The sequence below is a fragment of the Babylonia areolata genome, chromosome 10 (genome assembly GCF_041734735.1).
Source record: "Babylonia areolata isolate BAREFJ2019XMU chromosome 10, ASM4173473v1, whole genome shotgun sequence".
Taxonomy (NCBI): Eukaryota; Metazoa; Mollusca; class Gastropoda; order Neogastropoda; family Buccinidae; genus Babylonia; species Babylonia areolata.
This window is the reverse complement of record NC_134885.1, coordinates 33,322,765-33,334,615: the sequence shown is the minus strand read 5'-3', so window position 1 is coordinate 33,334,615 and position 11,851 is coordinate 33,322,765. Positions and strand designations below refer to the sequence as shown.

The 11,851-nt window shown below is 41.9% G+C and overlaps 1 protein-coding gene across 1 annotated transcript in view; it reads right to left on the bottom strand.

Annotated features, from left to right (window-relative positions):
- Nucleotides 1-573: 573 nt before the first annotated feature.
- The window catches only part of LOC143286547 (uncharacterized), a 19,400-nt gene continuing 8,122 nt past the window's right edge, over nucleotides 574-11,851 (bottom strand). Inside the window, exons 4-10 of the mRNA XM_076594156.1 lie at nucleotides 10,042-10,254; nucleotides 8,072-9,251; nucleotides 5,777-6,019; nucleotides 3,592-3,675; nucleotides 2,487-2,643; nucleotides 1,807-1,899; nucleotides 574-1,442 (exon numbers count right to left, since the gene is read on the bottom strand). Of these exons, the coding sequence (XP_076450271.1) occupies nucleotides 1,361-1,442; nucleotides 1,807-1,899; nucleotides 2,487-2,643; nucleotides 3,592-3,675; nucleotides 5,777-6,019; nucleotides 8,072-9,251; nucleotides 10,042-10,254 (2,052 nt within the window). The 3' untranslated portion in view covers nucleotides 574-1,360. The remainder of the gene's footprint in view (nucleotides 1,443-1,806; nucleotides 1,900-2,486; nucleotides 2,644-3,591; nucleotides 3,676-5,776; nucleotides 6,020-8,071; nucleotides 9,252-10,041; nucleotides 10,255-11,851) is intronic.

The window sequence follows — 11,851 nt, the reverse complement described above, 5'->3', positions numbered from 1 at the left end:
GTCAAGACGAGACAAAATCTTTATTCTCGAGAGTAACAGATAAACATGTACATGCTTTTACAAACACCCAGCTCTGTGATTTTTTTTTTAATAAAAGGAAACACACACACACACACACACACACACACACACACACACACACACACACACACACACATATATCTATCTATATATATATATATACATACATACATACATATATATATATATATATATATATATATATATATATATATATATATTGAATGAATCGAAAATTATCTCAAAACTTCAATTTCAGAGGTAGATGGAATCAGTATTTGAACTGGTGGGGTTAAAAATGACCAGGTTAAGGTTAGAGTTATATCAGGTTAATCAAGGGTGGGCATGTATGTATGTATGTATGCGCGTGTATTATACGCACTAGATAACAGAAAAAGCATCGGACATCTTGCCCTGTTTCATGATTGCTGTGAAATCCTTTAGTCACATTGGCGGTTTCAGATGTTTCTGGGAATGCTGTTTGTGGACATCATTTGATTCCTTGTGAAGGTGTGGGTGTGGGTGTGGGTGTGGATTAGGGTAGCGTGGACAGATACCGTTGATCTGAATTTGCGTCAGAAATACTGGAAACCTTTGATCTGATTTTGCATCAGAAATACTGGATACCTTTGATTTGATTTTGCGTCAGAATACTGGATACCTTTGATCTGATTTTGCGTCAGAAATACTGGATACCTTTGATTTGATTTTGCGTCAGAATACTGGATACCTTTGATCTGATTTTGCGTCAGAAATACTGGATACCTTTGATCTGATTTTGCGTCAGAATACTGGATACCTTTGATCTGATTTTGCGTCAGAATACTGGATACCTTTGATCTGATTTTGCGTCAGAAATACTGGACAATGGAAACAAATGCTGCAGTGGTGATGGTTAATTCCGAGACTGGGGTCAGTTGTGTCTGCGGATTTTTCTTGGTTTGTATATTAGTGATGCAGCCTTGGGGGCTAGTTGGCCTTTGGGAAACATCCCAACGCCGACTGTCCTAAAACCCCTCTTGGCCAAGGGAGTGTGGATGTAACTTGGGCAACGCTCTCCACTCTAATCAAACTCTAGCCCATAAAGTTGGGACAGTAGTTGTCTCCTCTCCTTTTCTGATGGTCACAATCGGACATGACTGACTATCATACATACATACATACATACATACTCAAACGCGAGAATATGTGGAAGCTGCATTACACAAAACGAGGGGTTGAATGGAAGGGTGTGAATTTACAAGGTGGATCTCGGATAATGTGGGTCGATATGCTTACATTTTACATTATCATATAATCGATCATGATGCTGGAAAGATGCGCCAAAGCGGAAACAGATTCAAGAGGTTCCTTCAGCTGCAATACTGAGCCTCCGCTCACCAAGGCAAGGAAGACCTGATAGCCCCTCATCAGAAGGTTTTCTGCACACACACACACACACACACACACACATCCAAACTCAACATTGAAATGCTTGACGGACAAACACGACGAGCGTAATGAAAATATACAGTCAGCACAACAAAAAGGGTACGTAATAAGTGCAAAGAACTGTAAAGGGGCGTAATAGGAAACTATACGGCAGCAAAACAGAAACGGTACGCAATAAATGCAACCGAATGTAAAGGGGCGTAATCGGAGAAAAAAATTGACGTTCACCACCTACTTTTTTTTTTTCTCTCTGAAGTTGCCGGTTATGGAGGTCCTGCTTTGCTGAGCTTTCAGTTTCTGTAGCTATCAAAGCAACCCTTGGTTTTTAAAACGTGTGGAGTCGTAGATACTTACTGTGCACATTGTGGTAGTTCTGTGGGTGTGGCATCTGGAATCGTTTCCTTGTTCTTGTTCTGGTCTTGTGCTTTGAGTTCTGCGTGTTGAAACCTGTTGACAGAGGACTAGGCGGCATGACTCCATCACCGAACAGTAGGCAGTTATCCTCATACCCCCCCCCCCCCTAACTCTCCCTGCTCACATTCATATATTCTCCTATAGTTCTTTCTCTCCTCATCCTTCATCATCATGTTCTCATCCTCCTCTTTCTTTCTGTAGTTTTGACTCCGTAGCCGATCAAGGTTTGGGCTGTATCAAACTGAATTCCTTATCAGCCACAATAATCACGTGGCCAGAATAGTCATTCACGTTATCACGTCATGATCATCGCCACTGTCTTTTATACGCAATGCAGATCCGCTGACAACAACGGAAAAAGAAGAAGAAGAAGAAGAAGAAAACAATGCGGCAACGAAAATAAAATTATTGTTGGCCCACAAGAGGATAACAGAGGATGAGCAGATGATGATGATGAAGATGACGACAACGATGATAATGCTGCTGCTGCTGCTGCTGATGATGATGGTGATGTCGTCAATGATGACAAGAGTGTCTGCTGCGATAACAACAACAACAACGACAACATAAACAACAGCAACATAACGAATATCCAACACGGTTATCTAACTACGACTCACATGACGATGACGAAGCAGATGAAGACGAGAAAGGCGGCCAACTGGAAACACAGCCCGTCGTACAGGGAGAGAGTTTCGGGGTAGATGCCGTTGAAGATGAGGGTAGAGACGAGGGACACCACACCTTGTGTGGCCGCCACCAGACCAAACAGTCGTCCTGAAACACACACCTTCGCTCATGGTACGTATGGAATCCACACTGAATAAATGTGTGTTTTATTTTACTTGTATAAAACCTTTAAGAGGCGAGATCAGATTTCTTTGTTAAGAAATGCGGAACTACTAACTTTTGCTCATTTATCAGAACTTTGGAAAAAAAATATGGATGAGCTGTGTCAGTATATTGTACTTGGTAATTATTTTTGGTATTCACATGTGGGATAATTATATGCGTATGGGTATATAAAAGTGTGTGGATGTGTGTTTATATGTGCATATACGTACGTATGCATATGTGTGTATACATATCATCTACCAACAGTGCATGATGTCATTATTAGTTTCGTATATTTGTTGTATCCCCCTTCAGAAGGGCTTTGGTCTAAACTGAATAAATTTCGTTTCGTTTCGTTTCGTTTCGTTTCATGCATGTACGACGGTCAGTCGACGTGTCCGACTAACACCACCAGAACAGCAGAGGAGGCAACTGCTATCCTGACTATCTTGACTAGAATTTGATTATGGTGGAGAGTGTTTTGCCCAAGTTGCATCCCAACGCTCTCGGCCAAGAGGTGTGTGTTGTTTTTTTTTTAAGAACAGTCGCCGTTGGGATGGTCCCCAAAGGCCAACTACCCCGCCCAAGGCTGCAGCACTAAGACGAGCCAGTGCAATTTTGCCTCTTAGTTTGAGAGTCATAGTCCTTCACAAAAGACTTAGCTGTTAATGACTTTACCATTGCATTCGAGAAATCATTGAAAATACAACTCTCACTTTGCTGTTGGCTCAACTGTAAGCTTATGTCAGTCTGTGTTTTCAGCCGAGCGTTGGGCCTTTCATGTACACTTCTGGTATATAGTGTATAGATTGGAACGTGCGAGACCAAAAAAAAAAAAAAAAAAAAAAAAAAAATCATACTAGAACATGCGACCCATATACACGTACTCACCTTGTTCATCTTTAGGGACCAGACTTGCCAACGTAGACCTCAGACCTGCTGGGGGAAAACCTTGTAAACCAGCCACGCCCACCACTGGATGAAAAAAACAAAACAAGAACCAAAAAAAAAAAGAAAAAAAAAAAAAGATGTGAAATCAGTGAAACAATCTGTAGCAGCAGAGATGTATATGTATATACGCAAATCTACTCTCGATTTTGCTCTCGACTCTCGATTTTGACACTGTATGAACAAAATATACTTTTATGAAGTGTTCCTTATTTTCTATGCTTGAACCCTGTGTTTTTGGTGAATTTTTATGGCATTGATTCTATGGACTTCTTAATTACTCGAATGCAAGGTGATGGCAAGTGTTAGGTTACATTCACATTTAGCACAGCTAGTTGCTACCAGCCAGTTGTATTTGTATTTGTATTTGTATTTCTTTTTATCACAGCAGATTTCTCTGTGTGCATGTGAAATTCGGGCTGCTCTCCCCAGGGAGAGCGCGTCGCTATAATACAGCGCCACCCATTTTTTGTATTTTTTTCCTGCGTGCAGTTTCATTTGTTTTTCCTATCGAAAGTGTGGCACAGCAAACACACTTCAGTCAGGCCCAGCCAATTACTGTCAGCTACGGCGCTCTCAAGACTGAAGAAGCTACTATTATTGGAATTCACGCCCCTAGTAGTGGAGCGACCAAGAGGTAACGCGTCCGCCTAGGAAGCGAGAGAATCTGAGCGCGCTGGTTCGAATCACGGCTCAGACGCCGATATTTTCTCCCCCTCCACTAGACCTTGAGTGGTGGTCTGGACGCTAGTCATTCGGATGAGACGATAAACCGAGGTCCCGTGTTGAGTATGAACTTAGCGCACGTAAAAGAACCCACGGCAACAAAAGGGTTGTTCCTGGCAAAATTCTGTCGAAAAATCTACTTTGATAGGAAAAAACAAATAAAACTGCACGCAGGGAAAAAAAAGAAGAAAAAAAGGTGGCGCTGTAGTATAGCGACGCGTTCTCCCCTGGGGAGAGCAGCCCGAATTTCACACAGAGAAATCTGTTGTGATAAAACGAAATACAAAATACAAAGTATCATTGAAGAGTTCCGTTTCTTGGACCAGCCATTCATCTCATCCTTGTGCACGACACACACACACACACACACACACACACACACAAAACCTGGCTGCAGACGGTGGCGGCCAGTGTGAACAATTACCACCGGCATACATGGAGGAAAAGCGCAAACTGACGTAAGCACGATTTTCGACTAGCTCCTGTCGACAAGATGCTGTCAGCAACTGGCTGGGTTTAGTGTGAAAGTAATTTTAGGGCCATGCTAGCTTGGAGTTGTGTGCCCTTGTCTTAAAGTTTCAGTTTCAGTTTCAGTAGCTCAAGGAGGCGTCACCGCGTTCGGACAAATCCATATGCGCTACACCACATCTGCCAAGCAGATGCCTGACCAGCAGCGTAACCCAACGCGTTTAGTCAGGCCTTGAGGGAAAAAAAAGTAAATAAATAATAGATAAATACATTAAAAAAAAGATAAAAAGAAAAAAGAAAAAAACAGGTGAATAAATAATAGATAAGAATTTTTTTTTAAACTACTACCACTACTAATAATACGTATGAGGCGCAAAAACTTGATGAAGTCAACTATAAGCGTACATAAATAAGTACATAAATAAATAAATAATAATTATAATAAAAAAAAGGTAGTAGTAATTATAATAATAATAATAATAATAATAATAATAATAATAATAATAATAATAATAACCTTGTCTTAGAACAAATAGACATAATGTACTTCCCCATTGTTATCTATCTCTCTGTCTTGTTTGGACTTTTCTTTCAGCGCATTTGTATATTTGTTTATATACTGTACATCAAAGTACAGAAGCCATTACCCCCCCCCCCTCCCACGGCCCTCCCTTCACCAGAAAAGACCAGAACAGGCCGTCATTCGTATTATTAATCTGAATTCTCCATCTTTTAGGGACCAGTAGTACCATTAAATCAAAGCTATGGCTTAATTAACAGTAAACACCTCACTCTCTCGATGCATTTGTCTAACACACACACACACACACACACACACACACACACACACACACACACACACACACACACACACACACACACACACACACACACATACTCACAAAAACCCAACACGAAACGGGCATCGGCTCACCCAAAAATATAGTCCACGTCTCAGTCGCAAGACCCAGTAGCACCAACCCCGCCACCTTGGAAACCAGACCAGCCAGGATGAGAGTGGTGTCCCTTGGTGACGCCATTTTCTTCAGCAGGGGAAGCAACAGCAGTACAGCAGCGCCACGCACAAAGCTCCCCGACCCTTGGAAGTACCCGTATGTGGTGTAGGACCAGTTTCGTGGCGAGCGTTTCAAATAGAGCAAGCGTATGCCCATTGTGCCTTGAATAAACATATCATGATCATTATTATTATTATTATTATTATTATTATTATTATTATTATTCTTGTTGTGGTTGTTGTGGTTGTTGTTGTTAGTATTCTTATTATTAGTATCAGTATTAGTATTCTTATTATTAGTATTATTATTATTATTATTATCATCATCATTAAAGAATCACTTTGGTAGAAAAAACAACTCCACATCAACACAGTATGACAACACACACACACACACACACACACACACACACACACACACACACACACAGAGAGAGAGAGAGAGAGAGAGAGAGAGAGAGAGAGAGAGAGGTAGTCAGACAGAAGGGGTTTGGCGATGCACTGTGGCAACGCGCTCTTCTGGGGGTAAGCATCTCGAACCTAACATAGGTAAAGCGGTTGGTATTGAAAATGCAATGCAATAGAAATGAAAGCAGAAGGGGAAAAATGAAGAAGAAAAGAAAAGGAAAGAAAGCACACACACACACACACACACACACACACACACACACACACACACACACACACACACACAAGCAAATGAATAAATATAAGTATAAATAATATTCAACAACCGGAATCTATCAATCAATCAAATACATTCAGTAATTTAATCAGATTAAGGCAAATTCAGACATTACCAAACAGGATAAAGCTGAACGCTTTTATAACAAAGTTCAGCAAAGATGTTAAATGCATATGTGGAGAATCTATTTCTAGCAAACACATACTCTTTGAATGTCAGAGTCTGAAATCATTTTTACCAAACTTTTCGGAAAAATTCTTGTGAATGTATTTTTGACACTTTCAAGATATTATCTGCTATTGCAGAAGGTTTGTTGCATAGCCCAATAGGACATTTATTATAGTTGTTATAGTTGTTTGATGTTAGCGTTTCCTTCTATATGCTTATGTCTGCCCTTTCAATGTTTTATTTTTTTCAATGCTCTGTATCTTTCCCCACCACACACACACATGCACACACACACACGCACACACACATACACACACACGCCATTCTTCACCCTCTGCCCAATACTGTCCCCACCACCACGCCCCGCCCTCCACCCGCCACCTTTTTCCCCCTCTAATATCACTTAAAGTGGAAGACGTTAAACTGAATACTACTACTACTACTACTAAAAACGAAAGAATGAAATACAATGCAATGGAATACAACACGATACAATACGACATAGTACAATTCAATTCATTTCACCACAGTACACCATCGCCCAGTTCTGTTTCTTCGGGAGGTTGAGGAAGGAGAAGAGAAAAGAAACGAAAAAGAAGAACAACAATAAAAATAAGAATAAGGACAAGAACAAGAAGAAGAACAAGAAGTACAAAAAGTACTACAAGAAGAAGAAGAAGAAGGAGAAGAAAAAGAAGAACAACAGCCACAACAACAACAAGTACAGAAGAAGAAGAAGTTCAAAAAGGAAAAAGACGAAGAAGAAGAAGAAGAAGAAGAAGAAGAAGAAGAAGAAGAAGAAGAAGAAGAAGAACAACAACAACAACAACAACAAGTAAAGAAGAAGAAGAAGAAAAAGAAGAAGAACAACAACAACAAGTACAGAAGAAGAAGAAGTTCAAAAAGGAAAAAAAGGACGAAGAAGAAGAAGAACAACAACAACAACAACAACAAGTAAAGAAGAAGAAGAAAAAGAAGAACAACAGCCACAACAACAACAAGTACAGAAGAAGAAGAAGTTCAAAAAGGAAAAAGACGAAGAAGAAGAAGAAGAAGAAGAAGAAGAAGAAGAAGAAGAAGAAGAAGAAGAAGAAGAAGAAGAAGAAGAAGAAGAGCAGCAGCAGCAACAACAACAACAAGTAAAGAAGAAGAAGAAGAAAAAGAAGAACAGCAGCCACAACAGCAACAACAACAATTACAGAAGAAGAAGTTCAAAAAGGAAAAAGACGAAGAAGAAGAAGAAGAAGAAGAACAAGAACAAGAACAAGAACAAGAACAAAAAGAAGAACAAGAAGTACAAGAACAAGAACAAGAACAGGAACAAGAACAAGAGCAAGAAGAAGGACATGTGGGATTCGAACCTCTGGTGCACAGCTCCAGGGTGTCCATCACCAGAATGAAAAGCGTGAGATGAACCTTGACCCGTGTGTCACGTGGAGTGGTCACGAAGCGCCACATGTCACGCAGAGATCTCAGACATGTCCCATGGCAGCATGCTTTGCTGTCAACGGTAGCGGTAGAAGTTGGGGTGGTGGTAGAGGCAGTGTTGGTGGTAGGGATGGTGATAAGGGTATTAGGATTGGTGGTGGTGGTGGTGGGTTTGGTACAGGTGGAGACAGAGGTTGTGGTGGTGGAAGAGTTGGGGGTAGAGGGGTTGACGGTTGGAGTGGTAGCGTTGGATGTGGTGGTGGTAGGGGAGTTGATGCCGTCGGAGGTGGTAAGGCTAACAGGCGTGACGGTAGGGCTGTTAGTGGTGGGTGCGGTTGTGGTACAGTCTGCTGTAGGGGTGTTGGTAGGTGTATTGTTGTTATTGTTGTAGTTGTTGTAGGTGGTGGTGGCGGTGGTGGTGGTATGGATTGTGGTTGAGTGGGTAGTTGGAGGGGAGGGTGTTGTGGTGGTGGACGGGTCGGTGGTAGGGTTGATAGTGGTAGAGTTAGAAGGATCGGTGGTAGGGTTGACAGTGGTAGAATTAGAAGGATCGGTGGTAGGGTTGATAGTGGTAGAGTTAGAAGGATCGGTGGTAGGGTTGACGATGGTAGAGCTAGTAGGGTCGGTGATAGAGGCGATGGTGGTAGATTTGGTAGGATCGGTTGTAGGGACGATAGTGGTAGAATCAGAAGCTTCGGTGGTAGGGTTGATGGTGGTAGAGTCAGAAGCTTCGGTGGTAGGGTTGATGGTAGAGTTAGAAGGGTCGGTGGTAGGGGTGATGGGGGTAGAGTCGGAAGGTTTAGTGGTAGAAGCGATGTAAGTAGAATCAGAAGTGTCGCTGGTAGGGGTGTTGGTGGTGGTGATGGTAGTAGGGGTGGTAGAGGTGTGGAAGATTGTAGAAATGGTGGTTGGGAGGGTGGGTGTGGTGGTGGGAGGGTCGAAGGCAGGGTTGATGACAGAAGTAGCGGTGGCAGTCCTGGTGGTGGCTGTGGTGGTGCTGGTTGTTGTGGTGGCTGTGGTGGAGGTGGTTGTGGGGGTACCGGTACTCCCGGAAGTGGTCCCCAGTGGCTTTATTTCCGGTAAGAAGAGCACAACGTACAGTAACGCCAAACACTGTGAGGGAAACAAAGAAACAAAAAGAGGCAAATAACTAAAATTAAAAACAACAACAACAACAACAAAATAAAATAAAATAAATAAATATATGAATAGAGGAAGCAAGAAATGATCAATGAATGAATAAACAGATATATCAATGAATAAACAAAATAACAGAAAATGAACAAATGGGTTAAAGTGAATAAAGAAATGATAAAAAGATAGATAAATGAAAAAAATGTAGATAGATAGACAGATAGATAGATAGATAGATAGATAAAAGACGAAAACGAACAAGAAGTTTGAGTCCTCGAGGATCACGTTTAAGGAAAAGAACGAGAAAGAAAAAAGAAACAAACAAACAAAAAACAAAACAAAACAAAAAAACCCACTAACATATATATATATATATATATATATATATATATATATATATATATATATATATATATATATACATATATATATATAAAGGCAAAACTTTCGTTGCTCATGTATGATTCCTCCTGAACAACGAAACAGATAACGCCTGGGTGGAGTGGAGGAGAGGAGAGGAGGCTGGGAGGGAAGGGGTTACCTATTAGTACTTTTATATATATGGATCTAAAAAATAATGTTTCAGCTCACCATCAAAAACGAACGAGTAAGTGATTGTCGAACCGAAGGTTACGTGCTGAGGAAAAAAACCCAACCCCCCAAAAAAACAAAAACAAAAAACAAAACCCAACCAACCAACCAACCAACCAAACCAACAAACAAAAAAACAACACCAACAACTCTGGATTCCCTTTCTCCCCTTCCTCACCTGGCACCCCAAGGCAATGGAGAAGGTGGGCACGTAGCCCAGCTGGTCCACCAGAACTCCGGACACGAAGACGCTGAGGGTGCTGGACAGGAAGACAGCCGACTCCGCCACCCCCACCCTCATCATGCGGCTCCCTGCCTTGGACAGGTGAGTCAGGTAGGTGAAGCCAGCCATCAGCACGGCCAGGTAACTGCCGCCCAGTCCCGAACACACCTACAGTACAGTTTGTTGGTCAGTTATGAACAAGGTTCAATATATGATGGTCACTCGTGTCCGACTTAATGACCATCAGAACGGCAGAGCAGGCAGCTGCTGTCTCGACTATCTGGGCTAGAATTTGATAATAGCGGAGAGTGTCTTGCGCACGTTACACCCCCCTCCCCCACTCTCTCGGCCAAGAGGGTTTTAGGACAGTCGGTGTTCAGATTGTTCCCAAAGGCCAGCTAGCCCCCAAGGCTGCAGCTCTTAGAACCAGTGCAATATTGCCTCCTAGTTTGAGAGTCATAGTCCCTCACAAAAGACTAAACTATAAGTGATTTCCCATTGCAATGGAGAAACCATTGATCATACACCCCTCTCACTCTGCTGTTGGCCCGGCTGTAAGCTTATGTCAATCTGTGATATATGCTGAGCGTTGGCGTGACAGGCCTATGTTGTATACCATGTAAGGACCCTAGGGCACATTAGGCTTGAACGGCGCTTAGGTGGTCAGGCATGTCTGATCTATTTTTTCTATCATGCACTTCCCCGTGTATATGACATCTGGAAACTTTACAAGTTGTAAAAATTGAACTTTATCCACCATTTTCACTTGCAACACATTTTGAATCAGAACTACTCTCATTCATGCTTAGAAAAAAGATTCATCCCTTCAAAGTATTATAGCAGACCAACCTTTTTCAGACTAACATTATTAATGTCTTGCAGAAATGATTCTGTCATCAAGAACAGTTTTTCTGTACAAGTCGTTTCAGAGAAGAACGACTATGAGCTGATACCACGATATTGTTCAAAGATATGTATACAATATTCAAGAATTACATGTACAATATTTTTGTGCGCATCATTTTCTGAAAATGTTTCCTTTTTATGTATACCCCTTTCAAATGGGGCCATGGCCTTGCTTGAATAAAACATCGTATCGACTGGTGCAATAGCCGAATGGTTAAAGCGCTGAACTTTCAATCTGTGGGTCCTGGGTTCGAATCTCGGTGCACCTGGTGGGTAAAGGGTGGAGATTTTTCCGATCTCCCAGGTCAACATATGTGCAGACCTGCTAGTGCCTGAACCCCCTTCGTGTGTATGCGCACGCTGAAGATCAAATACGCACGTTAAAGATCCTGTAATCCATGTCAGCGTTCGGTGGGTTATGGAAACAAGAATATACCCAGCATGCGCACCCCGAAAACGGAGTATGGCTGCCTACATGGCGGGGTAAATAAAAAACCAAAACAAAAACGGTTATACACGTAAAATGTTACATGTCTGTCTGAGTGTGTATGTATGTGCGTCTGAAATCTGATTGAATGACACAGGAAACGAATGATGAGCGCCCAGTGGCAGCCGTCAGTCGGCTCTACCCAGGTAGGCAGCCTGTGGTGCAAATGTCCCCGTGTATGTAAAGCGCTTAGAGCTTGGTCTCTGACCGAGGATAGGCGCTATATAAGTATCCACATCAATCAATCGTTATCGTTATTCTCATTCATGACGAATAGATATATTTCTATTTCTTCTCAGACCGAGTGGCGGTGGCCTTTCGCTGTACACAATATGTAACATCAGACTAGATCGAACCCGGGACCCTCAGACT